Source organism: Saccopteryx bilineata, chromosome 2 (assembly GCF_036850765.1).
Source record: "Saccopteryx bilineata isolate mSacBil1 chromosome 2, mSacBil1_pri_phased_curated, whole genome shotgun sequence".
In the NCBI taxonomy this organism is placed as follows: Eukaryota; Metazoa; Chordata; class Mammalia; order Chiroptera; family Emballonuridae; genus Saccopteryx; species Saccopteryx bilineata.
The window spans coordinates 221,555,530-221,574,895 of record NC_089491.1 but is presented as its reverse complement, the minus strand read 5'-3'; the positions used below and the strand labels follow the sequence as shown (position 1 = coordinate 221,574,895).

General features: G+C 51.3%; 1 protein-coding gene across 9 annotated transcripts in view; it reads left to right on the top strand.

Annotated features, from left to right (window-relative positions):
- Positions 1-17,960, top strand: part of PDE9A (phosphodiesterase 9A) — a 103,784-nt gene extending 85,824 nt beyond the window's left edge. For 8 of the 9 annotated variants that reach the window (XM_066259295.1, XM_066259293.1, XM_066259296.1 and 5 more), the window contains 10 exons: positions 1,616-1,702; positions 2,580-2,684; positions 2,998-3,080; positions 4,584-4,740; positions 7,480-7,593; positions 9,925-10,029; positions 10,797-10,925; positions 12,647-12,742; positions 14,218-14,293; positions 14,783-17,960. In XM_066259295.1, coding sequence (XP_066115392.1) covers positions 1,616-1,702; positions 2,580-2,684; positions 2,998-3,080; positions 4,584-4,740; positions 7,480-7,593; positions 9,925-10,029; positions 10,797-10,925; positions 12,647-12,742; positions 14,218-14,293; positions 14,783-14,862 — 1,032 coding nt within the window. In that variant the 3' untranslated portion in view covers positions 14,863-17,960. The remainder of the gene's footprint in view (positions 1-1,615; positions 1,703-2,579; positions 2,685-2,997; positions 3,081-4,583; positions 4,741-7,479; positions 7,594-9,924; positions 10,030-10,796; positions 10,926-12,646; positions 12,743-14,217; positions 14,294-14,782) is intronic. The other variant, XM_066259294.1, reaches the window with a different exon arrangement.
- Positions 17,961-19,366: the final 1,406 nt, after the last annotated feature.

The window sequence follows — 19,366 nt, the reverse complement described above, 5'->3', positions numbered from 1 at the left end:
ACCCCCCACCTCTGGCAAATCTGGGGACACAATAAATTTTGGACCGTGGGCGGCAAAGATGAACACCTGAAGGGTCACACCTGTAAACTTCAACAACCCACCTGGCACCCTAAAACTGCACCTAGCCAGCCACAAAGGAGCTCACTCCCTGAGAATGTCAGCGCCCACAACAGCAGTGGTTCACTCTCCCTTCAAAGGAGAAGCAACGCCATGCTCAGCATCACATGGGCCCAGCCCAGCATTCCCCTGTCACAAACCAGGAGTCCATGACTTCACACGCTGCTGTCAGAACTGCCCAGGGCTAGGGAGAGCAGCGTGGCTGCCTCTACTGAGTGCTGGGCTTACAGGCTGGGCCCCCTGGTCATCTCCTGAGTCCTCTACACTCCCCATCGTACAGCTGTCTGACCACAGAACCCACTGCAGTGGCCCAGCTACCAGCTTGGTCACAGATGCGCAACCATGTCACTCCCGCTCCAGACCCATCACAGACACCACAGAAGTAACGCCAGACAGTTTTGTCTGCCTGTCATCTCCAGCTCTTGACTCTGATTTCACGGCAAACATTTCATCCAGCTCCTCAGGGTTGCCTGGAGCAGCACACGGGCAGGGGTGGGGAGGCGAGGGGTATCGTTCTACAGCCCTCAGTCCTGTGCAGGCACCGTAGCAGCTGACAGATGTGGCGGAGACAGGGCACAGGTGTGTGACCCTGGGCAGAAGCGCACTCACTGGTGTCATGTTCTGACCCCCCACCTCCCCGGGTGACATCCTAATTGCCTGTGGTTTGCAGCTCTCTATCTCACTGGGTTCTCCATCCAAGACTTGCTTTCCCAGAAGGCAAAGCCCAGTTTGTCAAACTTTCACTTATTAAAAATAATTTAATCTGTCTTCCCTCGCTTAATTAGCTCCAAAACTCTGAGCAATATTTAAATAGGATATAACAGTGACAATAAATCCTCTTTGGGACTAAAAGCAAAATCTATTTCAACTTGAATAAGGATTTCTTTAGAAGACAGTCAGTGAAGTAAGGCTTGGGAGGGAACACTTACAGAACAGGCTCACCTTCCAGACCCTACAATTAACACATGAAAAAAATGACTTTGGTCCCAGCAGGCCCCAGGGGGGAACAGTGAGGCGTGGTTGGGATGTAAGTATCAGCCCCCAACTCCTCACCCCACTCAGGCAGGTGAAGGGCCCTTCTGTCTGTGAGGCACCGCTTTCAGGTCTGCGTTAGAGGGAGCCGTGTCCCAGATCCTCAGACTGTGATGGTGACCCACTGAGATTGTGTCTCGTGTGTGTGGAAATAAATAAAAGTACCTCTGATGCAGTCCTTTGCAGGTAGCATGCTCCCTCTCATCCAATCACTGCTGTTCCTTCTTGCATAGAATTTTGCTGACCGATGAACCCTGACTTCTCTTTCAAATCCCACATCCCTTCTGGGGTATTCTGAACCCTGTAATCAACAGGGTTCACTCTCAGGGCACCTGGAGAAGGGAGGGTTCACCCCTGGGACAGGACTGGAGAAACTTCCTGCTTGCCCTGCAGACGTCTCCCGAGAGGATGGGAGCCAGGTGGCCTGCGGGCTGTTGACTGTCCTCTGCTCCTCCTGTGCCCGTAGATGCTGAGCTGCTTAGAGCACATGTACCATGACCTCGGCCTGGTTAGAGACTTCAGCATCAACCCCATTACACTCAAGAGGTGGCTGGTAAGTGGCAACTCCCTCCAGCCCCTCTTGAACACAGATTCATCAAGTTACACGGGATTGACCATCTGGGCACCTTCCTGATGGCACGGGGCGGGGCACCCATGAGAGTTGTCAGAACATTTAGCCAGGCTCTGTGTCCTCGCTGCACACTCTTCCCTGAGCTTCTGCTCCAGTGAGCAAGAAAACAGTGAGGACCGGGCGGACAAGTGCAGCAGTGTGTTCTAAAGCAGGGGCGTGTGGAGTACATTTGTGTGTACAAGTGTGTGTGACTGTGTGAAAATGTCTAACTGAGTGCATGTTTGTGGGAAAGTGGATGTGTGAATGTGCACATGTGCAAGTGTTTGCATGTGTGTCTGGAAGTGTGTGTATGAGAATGTGTGTGTTATGAGTGCCTATGGGTAGAGCATGTGTGAGTGTGCATGTGTAAATGTGTCTGAGTATGTGCGTGTATGTGTGAGTGTGCCTTTGTGTTATGAGTGTGCGTATGTATGTGTGTGAGTGTTCATATATGAATGTGTTAGCCACAGACCTTTTATAAAGAAAATATTGCCAGAACGAAGTATGAAAGGCTTGATAGAGGTCTCGTGGTGACTGGGGAGCCAGGGCCCTTCACCCTTAGCCTCATGCCCCATGGGGCTCCTCAGACCCCCTCTGTGACACCGAGTCCTCGAGCCCAGGGTGAAAACTTAGGGGAGATCCATTTCCCAGCTGTCCTCTGTGGGCTGCCTCGTCCTGACCTTGTAAACATAGGAAAACTGGTGGCCTCAGGTTTAGATGAGGATTGGGCAAGGAGTGACAAAAATAGCCTACAAAGGCCCTTAGGGAGGAGGGTGGGCAGCAGGCGCAGGGTGATCAGGACACCCCCCCCCCCTCGCAGCTCTGCGTGCATGACAACTACAGGAACAACCCTTTCCACAACTTCCGACACTGCTTCTGCGTGGCTCAGATGATGTACAGCATGATCTGTCTCTGCGGGCTCCAGGTGGGTCTCTAGGGGGAGCCCCTTTCAAGGGGGGCTGCGCTCTGCTCAGGGACCAGGCCCCCACTCAAAGGGAACAGCCTTGGGGCTCCCCAGAGGCTTCTCCACCCTCTCAGGAAAACCACCCGGCCCATCGATGTCAGTGCCCTCCTAAGCAAGGCTCCTCCAATTCAGTGAACAAGTCAGTCCTCCTCCCCACCAACACCAGAGAGTAGGCAGGTCCTCTTCCACCGGCTAGCAGCAGAGGGGGGCTGCATCCTGCCCATAGCACTCGTTTCCCACCCCGTTCTACCCCTCCTACGTCTCTCTAATCCAGGAGAAGTTTTCCCAAATGGATATCTTAATCCTGATGACCGCAGCCATCTGCCATGATCTGGACCACCCAGGATACAACAACACGTATGTGCAGGGTGCCTTTCCTTTAAAAGGGTACTCGGTGGCCTGACCTGTGGTGGCGCAGTGGATAAAGCGTCGACCTGGAAATGCTGAGGTCACCGGTTCGAAACCCTGGGCTTGCCTGGTCAAGGCACATATGGGAGTTGATGCTTCCAGCTCCTCCCCCCCTTCTCTCTCTCTCTCTCTCTCTCTCTCTCTCTCTCTCTCCCTCCCTCTCCTCTCTAAAATGAATAAATAAAAAAAAATAAAATTTATAAGGGTACTCGGTTCAGCTCAATACTCAGACCAGTCCCAAGTTGGAGATGTCAGTGGAGGCCTCCGAGGCCCCAGTGCCAGTTCCATAGGACACAGCTCCAACTTTGGCACTTTTCCCAAGACCCTGGGCTTCCCTGGGACAGGAGGACCTTTCAAGGTTACCAAAGCCTAAAAGGTTGCCACACCCTTTTGCTGTCCAGGCTACACTCCTGCATGGACCTAGAGCCTAGGGCAGTACCAGAACCTCTGGCAGTACCAGAACCTCCTTCCCCTGAAGCAGGGCATGATGCCCACAAATGGACAGAATACCCTGTTCTCTGGACCTTACTCCCCCCAAAGCAGCCTCCCAGCCTGTTTCCACAGGGACAGGGATGAGGACGAGGGCGAGGACTGAGCTGAGGAGTGCGGACGAGCGAGGGGTGGGAGGAGTCCACAGCTAGACCTGAGGGTTTGCTAAAACATTGATCCACTGCTGGCTCTGCGAGGTGAAGGCAGAATTCCTCCCCATCTAACTACCAAAGTCCAGACCACAGTGTCATAGTGACACATCACTCCTTTCTATCAAATTGCTGTGTTTGTATATTGAGTTCTATCGTATGCATGATAACCTCAAATGTGTCCAAGAGCCTTGCCACCATCTCTCAGGGCCAGAGTGGATTCCAAGGTGTGGAACTCCATGGGCATTCCCTCCCTCATTGCCCACTCCCAGTGATAGGCCAGCATAGGGCCTGGTCCACAGCACTGGTTGCTTCTTCCAAATGTCTGCCTTTTGCACGATGGAAATATGGTGCCCCTGGTCACCTTCGGGGTACCATAACAGAGAAATTGGGATTTCTGGGGGTGTCTACCTGTTAAGACTATAAAAATTTGGGGATATCCCTACCCAGGTAGCTCAGTTGGTTAGAGTATTGTCCCAATACACCAAGGTTATAGGTTTGATCCCTGGTCAAGGCACATACAGGAAACAACTAATGAATGCATAAATAAGTGGAACAACAAATCAGTGTTTCTCTCTCTCTCTCTCAAAAACAAAAAACAAAAAACTTGGGGTTATCTCACTAAAGGGGCAGCAGAGAGTCAGGGGATCCAAGAGAAGGGAATTTCTGGCATGTGCTGAAGGCAATTCACTTCATCAGCCCCTTTGAAAGTGTCTTTCAGCCCCTACAGGCACAGTTTATACTCCTTGGCATGTTGCCCTGACTTAGAGGTGCCTCCAAATGCAGGCTCCTTTCCCCTCACCCCCAACTCTAGGTACCAGATCAATGCCCGCACAGAGTTGGCCGTCCGCTACAATGACATCTCACCCCTGGAGAACCACCACTGTGCCGTGGCCTTCCAGATCCTTGCCCAGCCCGAGTGCAACATCTTCTCCAACGTGCAGGCGGACGGATTCAAGCAGATCCGACAGGTGCACGGGGTGGGGAGGGCACTCTGACTGCAGGGTGAAGGGTAGTTTGGGAGGAGAGAAAGAATGCCAGCTGTCTGGAGACAGACACTTCCAACTCACCACAAATAATACCCCCTTCACATAGGATTTCCCACTGACCACACCTCTGTGTTCCACCCTCTGATGCTTGTAGGAGAGGGAATTGTGCAGGGTGATTCTCTTGGATGAATATAGTGGGTTGAGTGGTAGCCAGACCCCTGCCACATAAACACTATGTTCACCTCCTGATTTTCGGACCTTGTGAATGTAACCCTATTTGGGAAAAGGATCTTCACTGTTATAATTTACATTAGGATCTCTAGATAAGATTAGCTTGGACTATCCATGTGGGCCCTAAATCCAATGACAAGTGTCATTGAGACAGAAGACACAGGTACATGAACGAAAAGGCTATGAGGTGACAGAGACAGAGGCTGGAGTGATGTGGACACAAGCCAAGGAACATCTGTGTCTGCCAGGAGCTGGAAGACGCAGGAAGGGTCTTCTCCTTGAGCCCTCAAAAGGAGGAGAACCCTGCTGACACCTTGGTTTCAGACTTCTAGCTTCCATAGCTGTGAAAGAACACTTATTTTTCTTCTCAGTCACCTGATCTGTGTACATGGCAGCCTCGGGACACTCACTGTACAGGAGCCATCATCAGTGTCTGGAGGAGCCGTACTCTAACATTCCACAGACGAAAACCCCAGCCATTTGATGTCCCTGTGGCCTTCTTGAAGGAGCACCTGATAAATAATCTAGAATCCAGTGCTAAGAAAACACTCACCTCCCTTCTGGAGAACTGACAAGGTTCACTCCATCAGAAAACAGCTTCATAAACCATTGTTTCCCCACTTGTCCCCGCTTCCAGAAAGTTCAGAGCTAACTACAGTGCTTAATCACAGTCGTCATTGCCTCACGGATTCCCAGTGCAATTCGCTCCCTATCTCTGGGCATTCTGGCCTCTATTCTATGTTTGTGGAACCACCTAGCAAGTTATGTGCCACCATTACCAAACCCTGGGAAAGCCTTCTCTGAAGCAGGTAGAAGAGCAAATCCTGGAGACAGCACTACCTTGGCTGCCGCCCCCATGGCTGCCCAGCAACCTGGAACACACACGGCCTGGAGAATCAAAGCACCTGAACACCCTGTTTGTGCGAGACTCAGCATACCCCCCCACCCTGGGAAGACGGTGCTTGACTGGAGGAAGCGTGTACCCCACAGCCGGGATATTTCTTATGCTGTCTGCCTTGGGGACACACACACAGGGTAGTCCCATCTCAAACACTCTACTGATGTTCCAACCAGACTTTTTCTGAGATTTGTTTCAATTTTTTTTTTTCCGAAGCTGGAAATGGGGAGAGACAGTCAGACAGACTCCTGCATGCGCCCGACCGGGATCCACCCAACATGCCCACCAGGGGGCGACGCTCTGCCCACCAGGGGGCGATGCTCTGCCCCTCCGAGGTGTCGCTCTGTCGCGACCAGAGCCACTCCAGCGCCTGGGGCAGAGGCCAAGGAGCCATCCCCAGCACCCGGGCCATCCTTGCTCCAATGGAGCCTCGCTGCAGGAGGGGAAGAGAGAGACAGAGAGGAAGGAGAGGGGGAGGGGTGGAGAAGCAGATGGGTGCCTCTCCTGTGTGCCCTGGCCGGGAATCGAACCCGGGACCTCTGCACGCCAGGCCGACGCTCTGCCACTGAGCCAACCAGCCAGGGCCTGTTTCAATTTTTAATGACATTTTGTCATTGTATATTTTGAGGGCTAACTCCTCACAGATGTAGATCTTTTAGTCTTGCACAATTAAATCTTTACAGGGAAATTGCAACATTCAAAATGCCAGTGGTGCCCCCCTTCCTCCAAAACACATCTGAGATCATATATATTGGCTGATTTGATTTCTGCATTTGATGCTTGTGGTTTTATTTTCTTGAAAAAGTAGCACACCGTACTCAGTACAGGGTTGTACTTGTACATACTGTGGGATGAGTAGGTGGTGGGTGGGTGGATGGATGGATGGATGAATGGATGGATGGACGAACCAACCGACAAATTAGGTGGATAAATTGATCAATGGATGAGTGGATTGGATGGATGGATTAATGGATGGTCAGATGGTCATGGTTTTTAATTATGTTGTTTCTAAACCAATATTTGATTAACAGGGCAGGATAATAAAATATTTATATTAAAAACTCATTCCATCCTCATTTACAAACTTGTTTCTAAGAGAACACCATTCTGTACAATCAGACTATGATCTTTCCCAAGCAATAAGCATACAAATAATCACATACAGATTAGATTATAGGAAAAAAAACACCCTTGGGAAATCGGTCATTGACCTCTAACAAGATCTGAAAGGGACAAGATTACTAAACCGAGTGATAAGCATTTGTCCTTGGCTAAGCCTGCCATCCAAAACTGACTCGTCCTGGGAGGCGTGGCTGCTGATAGCTCGCAGATGCAGCACCAGAGACGTCAGCTCTCTCTTTGGCTTGAACCCCAGCCTTTCATCTCCAGCTGCTGCCTGGGCAGGTGCCTCAGTCTCTCCAAGGCTCAGTTTCCAAATTTAAAAGTGAGGACAGGAATTCTTAGACACACTCGTAGAGTTGGCATGAGGACATAATGGCTTCATGTGTGCAGGGGCTTCAGTCCACAGTCAGCACTCGTTGAGGACACGCTGGGGTCACGCCTGGTGTTAACGCTCTGCTCTCACTATTCAGGGGATGATCACGTTAATCTTGGCCACTGACATGGCAAGGCATGCGGAGATCATGGACTCTTTCAAAGAAAAAATGGAGAATTTTGACTACAGCAATGAGGAGCACATGACCCTTGTAAGTAGGCTTGTTTTACCTCTTTTAGAGGTGGCTGGTGAATGAGTCCTCTCCTCCAGCTCACACTGAAAACCAAAACACCAAAATTCTTAACCTCCTCTTGGAGTGAGGTGTCAATAAAGCTGGCTTTCAAAGGCCCTCGTCTTACCAGGGAAAGCTGCCTGGCGGGAACCTCTCCCGGGAAAGCTCTCCAGTGAAAAGGGACATTTTTACATCCCTCATCTCATCCTGATTTGAAGTGGGTGAAGGCAATTCATCTAGTCTGATGTTTGAGAACAAAGTTGGCTCTCCCACAAAGGCACAGCCCAGAAAACATGCTGAATACCAGCCTCTGGGAGGCCAACTTGGAGACCCAGTGGCCAAGCCTGAGGCCTTGATTCAGCTCCCTCCGGGACGGCCCTGCCCGGGCTGGCCCAGGCCTGGTGTCAAGGTCAGCATCTCCCCAGAGGCCTGCTGAGCAGGGCCCTGAATTGCCTGCGGCCTGCGGCCTGTCTTCTCACAGGGGAAACAAGAAAGGCCTGGATCAGTTTCCAGGAAGCCATAGGGCCGGGCTACGGAGGTACGAGAGAAGGGCTAAGGGGTGGTGCTCACCTCCAGGTTCAGCTGAAATTTCACCAACCAGTGAGCTAAAGGCAGCCGTCCTTTGCCAAGTTCCCCAGGTGCCCCTCCTGGAAGACCAGCCAGGCAGATTCAGGGCCCACAGCCCAGGTGAACATTTATGCTAAATCAGCCTCAGACCCTGAGTGGCACCCAACACTTTAACCCCAAACACTGGCAATTCCAGGTGACAGTCATCTGGGCCTGGAGCAAATCCTTTATGCTGCAGCCCATCCTGAAGGCACTCATCTAGCTGGTTCAGGTAGAAACACTCTGACTGAAGCCTTCGGCCTGACAACGTCTCCCTCTGAGGGACCCACTGCGGGAGCAGACCTCACCAGGCTCAGAGGGAACTGGTCTCCTGGAAGGGCCAGAAACATACCCACCTGGAGAACAGCACAAACAAGATATGGCTGGACACCAGGCTGTGCTGCAGGGGCCACAATCAGGGGCTGGAGAGTAGGGCCAGAGCAGGACCTGGAAGGATGCAGCAGGGGAGAGGAGGCATCTGCAGGACAGCAGCCTGGGCCAGGGCTCCCGGGCGGGCAGAGAGCCCAGGCTGACACAAGGAAGGCACCGGGCTTGGGAGCAGAGGGCAGAAGCTAATGCTACCTCTGACATTTGTACCATTTTCCTAACTCTGGGCTGGAGGGAGCAGGAGGAATCAGGTTCTGCCTGGTGGATGTCCATGGGGTCAACAGGCAGCACTGAAGTTGCTGCTCCAATTCAGGGGTTGGGGAGCCGAAGCCCTCCTTCTTTTACATGAAAGTCCCCTTCACCCTATATTTCTAATGTGCCACTTTGTCACTCAGGGGTCCCAGCACTATCCACTTTTATTATTCCTTTACCCTCTGCTTCTTATTGTCAAATGAATTCAAAAAGCATCTGGAAGCTCTAGCTAGAAATAAATGATCAAAATTTATTCAAGGGTCTTAGGATTTGCAAACCATAAACACAGCTAGGCAAAAACCCAGAAGTCTCCTGAAGAAGAAAGAAAAGCTAAGTTCTTATAGCAAAAAGTACATTCTTGAGAAGAATCAGTCCTGCACTCTTAGCCCTAGGATTAGTCCAGAATGGTTATCAGTTGGATATCAGGTTGTCTGGAAGGATGGACCCCAGAAGGTCTGGTCATGTCCAGTGGTCTGGATACATGAACATTCTTTCCTTAGTCCTTCAGAAGTAATCAGGGGGTTATCTGGAGGTCTCGTGTATGTTCAGGCATTGACAGGGGACTGGAGAGTTCAAGTGTAAGTTCCAAGGCTGGTTAGAACAAGAACAGAATTATCTCCTTATGCCTTAGGCAATGTGAGTTTAATAATGTAGCAGCTTGACTGCAGCAGCTCCATTAATCATCACTAATGATGCCACTCTGCACTTTTTCTGTATCCTCAATAATCAAGAAGACACTTTTGTACTTTACAATGTATATTCATAAACACAGCATCCTTGTATGAAATGGGCTATTCTGCCCCTCAAGGTCCCTCAGGAATACATGCTGATCTTGTGAGGGTGCATTGATGCCCCCATTCTCCCCAGTTGAGGCTGAGAGTCTAGATGCAGACCTCCAGGTCACCCACTGCAGGTGACCTGGCCGAGCCCTCAAGGGGGCACAAAGCTTGGCCCCCTCAGCCAGCACCGCCTGCCTGCTGGCTTCTCTCCTGGGGCGAGTCCAGCCCAAACAGTGCTGGGTTCTGGTCTGTGTGCCATTACCTAACACCAACTCTCTCCTTCCAGCTGAAGATGATTTTGATAAAATGCTGTGATATTTCGAACGAGGTGCGTCCAATAGAAGTTGCAGAGCCTTGGGTGGACTGCCTATTAGAAGAATATTTTATGCAGGTAAAAGTATTTTCTGTGAATATTTTATGCATAGTAGTCAAGCCTCCTATCACTTCTTTTAGGCCCATAAACAGGGTCCATGTTTGAACTGTGATGGATGTGCCACAGTGGATTAGTGGAGGGGGCAGGGCAGAGGACATTTCTCCAGCCTCCAGAAAGCCTTCCCAGCAGGCACACATTAACTAGGAAATAGATTGTAATTTGACACATGAAAGACAGTGACAGCCTGGAAAAAGCTCATGTAAAACTGCCACCTATTACCACTAATTGAGCTGCTTTTAGGGTGAGCATGTCCAAGAGCCGGAAGGTCAGGGAGACCTGAACCAGGAAGAACTGCAAAGGCAGGAGTGCCCCCCCCGGGTGTGTGTGGGGTGGTGCCTAGGGAAACTCTGACACAGAAAGCCAGGCCACCCCAACATGGAAAATGCTGGAAAGGATAAGCCACTGACTGCAATAGCTTGATGAACCCCAAGAGAATACGGGGAGGGGTGGTCTACCTCTGCCACTGAGCATTCTTGTGACCTACTTAATTAGCCTCTGACTGTCCTCTCCCCTCAGTCCTCATAGCACAGCTCTACATGCCCAGGAATGCCCTATTAGCACTCAGGATTTTATCATCTTTTCTATAGTTAGTCATTGTTATTACTAATTCAACAATGCAGAGAGGTTGGATTGGTTGTGGCATACTAACTCATTGTTCTCTTCCTCGGAGAGCATGATCCATGGATACTTCTTTCTTTAATGTTACTGTCTATTGCACTCCCCAGAGTGACCGTGAGAAGTCAGAAGGCCTTCCCGTGGCCCCTTTCATGGACCGGGACAAAGTGACAAAAGCCACGGCCCAAATTGGGTTCATCAAGTTTGTCCTAATCCCAATGTTTGAAACAGTAACCAAGGTGAGCGACTATCACCACGTGCTAGATGACACAACAGTAAGAAGCACATGCGTGCACAGCCATGCATGGACATACTGCACACACACCTGCATACACACCTGCACACACACACTGTGCAATGCCTGCATACACACCCACACACACCTGCATACACACTGCACACACACACTGTGCACATGCCTGCATACACACCTGCACACACACTGCACACACCTGCACACACAAACTGTGCACATGCCTACATACAGACCCGCATACACACTGCACACACCTGCATACACACCTGCGCACACACATAGTGCACATGCCTGCATACACACCCGCACACACACTGCACACACATGCATACACACCTGCGCGCACACACACTGTGCACATGCCTGCATACACACCCACACTCACAGATGCACGCACACGTGCACGCACACGTGCACAAATGCATGTAAGCTGTAACTGCCTGCCTAACACCCCACCTGGCGTTTCCCCCAACCTTAACAACAGCATGCCCAAAACTCATCCTCTCACATCCTCATTCGTCTCTCCTGCCTTCTGCTCCCCCGACCTGTCACCCAGCAGCAAAACCACAGCCTCCTGGCTTCCCCTTTCTCAGCCACCATGGCCCGCCTGCCAGCTCCCATGGAGACTTTCTCCACAGTGTCTCTCGGAGCCACCCATGCCCTCCACTCCCAGGACACCAGCCTGTGTCAGCTTCTCTCACCTTCACCCTCAGAAGAACCTCCTAACCAGTCCCCACCTCCATCTCACCCCACTCCACCCAACCCACAGCTGTCCCCAGGAAGGAGACTACCTCCACCTCTCTCCTGAACCTTCCATGGCTCCCCACTGCCCCAATACCAGACCATGGTTACCTGCCCTCCCTAGCACTTCTGTCTTGCAGGATGGCCCACAGCTCCCAGACCTCACCTTTCTTCCAGCCTTTACCTCTAAGTCCATCCTTCCTTCACATGGGGCTCCCCAGCCTCAACCCCATGCTGTTCCTGCCAACCTTTCAGAACTTCCTCAGTGCGTCCTTCCTTAAACCCCATAGCACTGTCACTTCTCTAGGAGCTGCCTTCTTATATATGGTATTCTCTCCACAAGCTGGCGCCTCCTCGGCAGGCCAGCAGAGGTAGTCCCCGGGCTGCAGTGGTGTGACAGTTAAGCAGCGGTGTGACTGGTGAAGCACAGAAGCATCCAGGCAGAGAGCTGTGTCCCCAGGCTCTGGGGGGTGGGGCTACTCTGCACTGAGTCTCAGAAAATAATGACTGTCCACCAGGTGGACAAACAGGAGGACAGAGCTGCTTAGTCCGGCTGGAGGGTGGATGCAAGCAGTCTGCTCCAGGCCCTGGGGCTGTCAGGGCCTAGTAGGTAAGGTTGGCATTGGAAGCTGGGAAACCGCAGCATGGACAGTCAGGAGGGTGGGGGAGGCAGAGGGAAGGGAGTGGCTTCTAGCAGGTCCCCATGAAGAAGAGCAGAAGACAGCAAGAACCCTGGAAATAGGTGGGCAGGTGGCAGGCACGAGAGGCTCCAGGGCCATTGACTGAACCTCAGTCACCTTGGATTCTGTAGCAGGCCTCACCCCCTGGGGGCTCCAGAAGTGCCACTTGGTTGGAGGCAGATTTTCTGTGTGATCCACTGAAACACAGGACCTGCCACTTGTTTTTCCCAAACGTTTTCTGCACCTTCGCAGTGGACAGCTGATTGAGTCTGTCTCCCTCCAGCTCTTCCCCGTTGTGGAGGACAGCATGCTGCAGCCCCTGTGGGAATCCAGAGACCGGTATGAGGCGCTGAAGCAAATAGACGATGCCAGGACAGAGGTAAACATGGCTTCCCCGGGCTGGCACATAACTCGGGTTCGGGCCATGCCCTTGGGGCGGCCCTCTGGACAGGCACTCCCACCCAAAGGAAAGCTGGGTCCGTCAAACCAGGGAATTACTTACGTGTTAGTGCTGCGCATCCAGGATGCGGCTGAGGGTCAGCATCCACAGCGTCTTCGCCCTCTACACAGTGCCCAGTCCCCCTCCTCCCCTCCAACCCTGTCCTCCTACTCTCCTCCTGCCCCAGGGCTGACCTTGTTCAGTGAGAGGACGGTAGAAAGAGACACTTCTCCTGGCACAGAAAAAACCACCACCCATGTCCCGGCTCTAGGCCATGGACTCTCACATGGGGCAGCTCAGCCTCTCCCAGGGGTCAGGGAGACAGGGCCTGGCTTTAGGGAGCTGTGGGGATTGATACTGTTTTCAGGGAAAGTCCAGTTCACAGGCTGGGTTAAAGGTTCTCGACAAAACCCCACGAGCTGGTCTGGCCAAGTAGGTCCCTAAGGTGTGCAAATCTCTGTGTCAGGGCCCCCTGCCTTTTGGGACCATTCAAGGACCTCCTCACCTGACCTCCAGCCACCAAAATGTGGCCTGCCCTCTCCCCAGGGGCCCCAATGCAGCTGGAATAGTCTCCCTGCTGCCTCATGCCTTGTCTCCCACTGGCCTCGCCCCACACCACTTTGCCAGTGCCCCCAACCCTGGCTCGGTACCAATTCTTCTCCAGTGCTCACCTTAGCCAGGGCCTCCCCAATTAGGCTTCCTCCACCTACCTTAGCCTCTGGGAACTCCCACCACGTCCTGCTGAGGCTCGTCCTGTGTTGCTCTTGTCTCTCTCCGCCTGCTTGGTGCAATGCTGGGCATGAGGTCAGTGCCCAGGAAGTGCTTACAGGCCCACTGACAGACCAGCCATCTTGGTCTCTCTGGTTGGATTCTAACAGAAGGTCACAGGCAGGCACCCCTGCAACTTCAGAAACTTAAGAGCAAATGATGCAGAGAACAAATGTAAGAAGAGGTGTCACCTTGCCCAGGCCCCCTGCAGGGGAGCTACAGGCTCCTGACTCTCCTGGGTTATCCTCAAGCCATCTCGATGAAGGCCTTGAGTTTCCAAGTCTCGGCCCCAGCTGCCCCATGGGGACCACTGGGACTGTCTGAGGTGCCTTTCTGCCTCCATAAAGGACAGACCTGCAAAGGAGGTGAAAGGGCCATGGACTCCGCACTCACCACGACCAGTCCGTGAAGCTGTGTATATTGCAGCCAGTGTGAGCTTGTCCACAAGCCAGACAGTGGTTCGTGCACAGACCTCTGTCTGAAAAGCTCATCCATGCATGTTTGTGGCAGAATGAGGTTATAGACGCTAGTCTCCATTTCACATTTTAGTATCTTTGGTCAACAGGGAGCTCTCAAGCAGACAAGTGCTCACTAACTGTTTCCCAGAGCCTGACTTGTGCCTTCTCTGTGCTCTGTCCTGGTTACAGAAGAAGACAGACAGCGCAACAGGTGGGCACACCAACAAGTCAAGAGAGAAGAGCAGAGATGTGAAAAAAAGTGAAGGTAATGCCCTCCCACGTTGTTTCTCCGTAATTCCCACAAAAATGCAACCAGGGTTGGAACCTGGGGTAGGAAGGAGCGAGGGAAGAAGGGATGGAGGGAGGCCATCATGAATACCAAATATTTTTCAATAAGTGAAACATTCATTCCTTGCTTGTAGTAATTAGAATTAAGCTTTGAAGGAAGGAGGCATGCTTTAGTTAACAGGAAAAGGCCAGTAATTAGCATGTGTACCCCTTCTAAGGGAAAACACTTTCTTTAGAACTTTCCACACAGCAAGTACTTGCCAGCATTACTATGATCATTCCCCATGCACTTGTGGACATTAGCCATTCATTTGGTCCATGCAGAATGCACACCAGCCTACTCGGCCTGAATAATCAGGTTACACCACAAATGTATCTTAAAAAATCATTTAAGAGTCTCTGTTATAAAGCATTCAAGGTGCTGGGCCTGGGTTTGGGTTTTTATTTTGTTTTCTTGTTTTTTAAGTGAGAAGAGGAGAGACAGAGAGACAGACTCCTGCATGCACCCCCACCGGGATCTACTCAGCAACCCCCATTTGGGAGTGATGCTCAAATCAACCGAGTTATCCTCAGCTCCCAAGGCTGACGCTTGAACCAATCAAGCCACTGGCTGCAAGAAGGGAAGAGGGAGAGAAAGGGGAGAGGGAGGGGAAGAAAAGCAAATGATTGCATCTCATGTGTGCCCTGACTGGTGATTGAACCCAGGACCTCCGCAGGCCAGGCCAATACTCTATCCACTGAGCCAACCAGCTAAGGCCTGGGTTTGGTTTTTATGAGGAATAGAGGCCATGGCTTTGGATCCAGGTTTTGCTCATTACAAGCTGAGTGGTGTGTGCAGGCATCTCAAACACTCTGAGTCTCAGAGCCCACATCTCTAAAGTAAAGGGGATAATACCATAACTATTGTTTGAGCAATTAACCAAGCAGATTGCTGGCAACTAAGAAGTTTCCGGTAAATGCTGGCTTTTCATTTTGAAGTTAGATCACATTTCTGAATGGCTCAGGATAGGGATCGAAACTGTTTTATTTTGCCTAAACATGTTCAACAAATATGTCCGATGCCCTCATTTTTTCAAACATACTCTGTGTCTCATCTTGTGACATTTGCAATATCGCCTGCACATTTCAATCCCAACAAAAACAAACTGGTAGTCATTTTCTGTCCCGAGCAGACTGTGCCTGAAAGAAGCAGGAGCCTCCACGGGTATTCTGGACCAGGCCAACTGGGCAGGAGAGTCCTCCATGCACGGATCTGCTGATCCTGACCACCTGGCACCACACGACCACGTTTTCTAAGAACCGTTTTGTCCACTGATAGAAAAAAAAGAAGGAATTCATGATGCTGTACAAAATTTTTATTTTTAAACTGTCTTTTAAATAATATATTCTTATACAGAAATGGGTACTGTACTTTTTCTTTGGTGGAGTAGTGTGTCTGATAAACCCCAGAAATCTTCCCTCATTCTCATCATTCTCATGTGGAGGCAAGGACACTGTGCTTTATATATATATATATATATATATATTACTTGTTTCTATTGATTTGAGAGAGAGAAGGGAAGGAAGAGAAGAGGGGAAGGGAGAGAAAGAGAGAAACATCAACTCATTGTTTCACATTGTTGTTCCATTTACTTGTACACTCATTTGTTGCTTCTCACATGTGACCTGACCCAGGATGTAACTCCTGGCCTCGTCACACTAGGACGACACTCTATCCACTGAGCCACCCAGCCAAGGGGCAAAGACATGTGCTTTTTCACAGCTGAATCCAGAGCACTTGCCCAGTGTGATGTGATGCGTTCCTCCATGTAAATTCAGCATTAAATGTCAAGCCACTGCTGGGAGCGCAAGGCACTTGCGTGTCCTATGTTTGTGAGCTATAAGGGGACGCTGGTGCTGTGCGGGGAGGCAAGGACCTGAGGCAGCTCAGTCACATTGTAGACAACACGAAGTCCACACGGGACACAAACATACCTCAGCCTGCTGCCCATTTACAGAGAAGTGGGAATTGAGCTTTTAACTCACAGATGAGAAAAGGAGCTGAGTTGACTCAGCGCGTTTGAGGGTGTCTCTTGCAAGAGAGAGAGCTGTACTTTTCTTCCTGCCTGTTTTAGAGACAAGCATTGGGGACTTTCTGGGTGGCATGGAACCCACAAAGAGAGACCCAACCCCAGCTTGTTCATGGTCAAGATTTGAGGGGCACACCTACTAAACTGTCGCTCAGAGCCCCCCACCTGTGTTTAGACTCCGACTCCTCAGTGCTTCCCAGGGCTATGGGCTCCATCCATCTCCCCTCTAGGGATAAAATGGCCTGCCAAAGAGCCTCCACTCTTAAGAACTGACCTTAAAGGGCGTTGCATAATCTGATTATTTCTTTTTCTCAGAGTGTTCACACACTCTTGGTGAGTCCCAGCACATTACTCCCTATCCTTGCAGAATCCATTTTTGAGCTGTGAGATGTTCCATTTCTTCTGAGAGCTGCATTTCCCAAACTTTCACACCCTTAAGTAGGAAAAAAATTCTCTCCCACATGTGCCTACTTTTTCTTTTAAAAGCACCTGGTGGGCCCTGGCCGGTTGGCTCAGTGGTAGAATGTAGGCCTGGTGTGCAGGAGTCCCGGGTTTGATTCCCGGCCAGGGCACACAGGAGAAGCGCCCATCTGCTTCTCCACCCTCTCCTTCCTCTCTGTCTCTTTCTTCCCCTCCCACAGCCAAGGCTCCACTGGAGCAAAGTTGGCCCGGGTGCTGAGGATGGCTCCATGGCCTCTGCCTCAGGCGCTAGAATGGCTCTGGTTGCAACAGAGCAACGCCCCAGAGGGGCAGAGCATCGCCCCCTGGTGGGCATGCCAGGTGGATCCTGGTCGGGCGTATCCGGGAGTCTGTCTCCGTTTCCAACTTCAGAAAAATAAAAAAATAAATAAAAATTAAAAAATAAATAAGTAAATAAATAAAAGCGCCTGGTGGTGCCTGACCAGGCGGTGGCACAGTGGCCAGGCGGTGGCACAGTGGATAGAGCGTCGGACTGGGACGCAGAGGACCCAAGTTCGAAACCCCAAAGTCGCCGGCTTGAGCATGGGCTCTTCCGGCTTGAGTGTGGGCTCATAGATATGACCCCATGGTCACTGGCTTGAGCCCAAAGGTTGCTGGCTGGAAGCCCAAGATTGCTGGCTTGAGCCCAGGGTCGCTGGCTTGAGCAAGGGGTCACTAGATTTGCTGGAGCCCCCCAATCAAGGCACATATGAGAATGCAATCAATGAACAACTAAGGAGACTAAGGAGCCACAACAAAGAACTGATACTTCTCATCTCTCTCCCTTCCTGTCTTTCTGTCCCTATCTGTCCCTCTCTCTGCTTCTCTCCCTGTCTCTGTCACACACAAAAAATAAAAATAAAAACACCTGGTACCCTCCCACATGTGCTGGTCCCTTGGGCTACCCTTCTCTGCCAAAGCCAGGCCTTCCTCATGGCCTCAGGGTCAAATGACAGCAGGGCCTGGCCTTTGCAGTAGGACCACCCTGACCCCTGCCCTCCTGCCCTGCCCTCCTCCCTTGTTCCTTCAATGTGACTCGGAAAGTCAGGAGCCTTGCTGCTTATCCCCTTGGAGGTCATGTCAGTGGGAAAACCAGTGAATAAAGGATTATTGTGATGTGTGCTCCTGCTTTGCTTAAGGTAACACAAGGCATCTGGGAACCTGCAACAAGAGAGCCTGAGGCCAGCTCCAGAGTCACCTCTAAAAGACCAGTGGGCATCAGGAGGAGGTGAAATGAGCACCCTCCAGAAAGTTGGGAGCCACAGCCTTTGTGACTTGCTTTCTGGAGGAGGCATCTCCGAGTCCCATTGGTTGCTCAATGCATTGAACCAGGCAGCATCCATACCAGAGGACAGTGTGACAAAGGCTCCATGGCCAGGACGAGCAGGTTGGCGTGAGAGCTCAGGGTGTGTGGAAAGAGGGTTGGCAGGTGCAGTGGCGAGGCAGGCCTGGGCTGCAGGCGCTCTGGGGTATCTGGGGCAGAACAGTGGGGCTCAGCCACACTAGAGCCTGGAGGCTGGAGCGGGATACAACCCTCATTGTCGGGGAGAGATGGCAGAGGTACCCACCATCTGGATTCAGTTCTGGACAAGTTCTGAGGACTGGTCTTAGTGGTCAGTTGTGAGAACAATGGGGAGATATCCACCTGCAGTCATCACAAGTGGACTTGCAGGCTGACCAGGCCCTTCTGTGTCGTGCGCCTTCCCTGGCTCTGACACCCACAGGAGGAGTCTGGCAACCAGGCCTGCCCCGTGGCCCTGCTACTCCCACTGAAGACCCAATAGCCCTGATTTGGGGTGACTCACATTGTTTCTGTAGATAGGCACCCTGCAAAAATACTTTCCCATGCACCTTGGGTCCAACCCTAGTGGTACATATTAGGAGCTCAGACATTTGCCAAATGAATAAATGAATTTGAGTTTTTGGTTACTACCCCAAAGAATCATATAAGAGAAAAGTCATCCTGCAGAATGTATGTGCATGTGTGGTAAGGACAGAGGGACAGGAACACTTGTGTATATCTGTTTGAGAGTGTGCGTTTGTGTGTGTGCGCACACACATTTTTTTAAGTGAGAGTAGCGGGGATAGATTTCAGCATGCATCCTGACCAGGACCCACCCAGCAACCCCCATCTTGGGCCGATGCTCTGCCCACCTGGGGTCATGCTAACAACTGAGCTATTTTTAGTGCCTTACATAGAGGCTCCACAGAGCCATCCTTAGTGCCCGAGTCCAATGTGCTCAAATTAATCGAGCCATGGCTATGGGAGGGGCATAGAGAGAGAGAAAAGGGGGAGGTAGAGAGAAAGAGAAGCAGATGGTCACCTCTTCCACACCCTGACCTGGAATCGAACCCAGGACTTCCACACACAGGGTCAACACTCTACCTCTGAGCCAACCGGCCAGGGCTAACATACGCACATTTATGCACACACATGCACTTATTACAGACCGAGCCTCCCTCCCCACTGAGAAAAAGAAAGTTAAAATAATGACAAGATGGCAGGAATCTGTCCTTGGCAC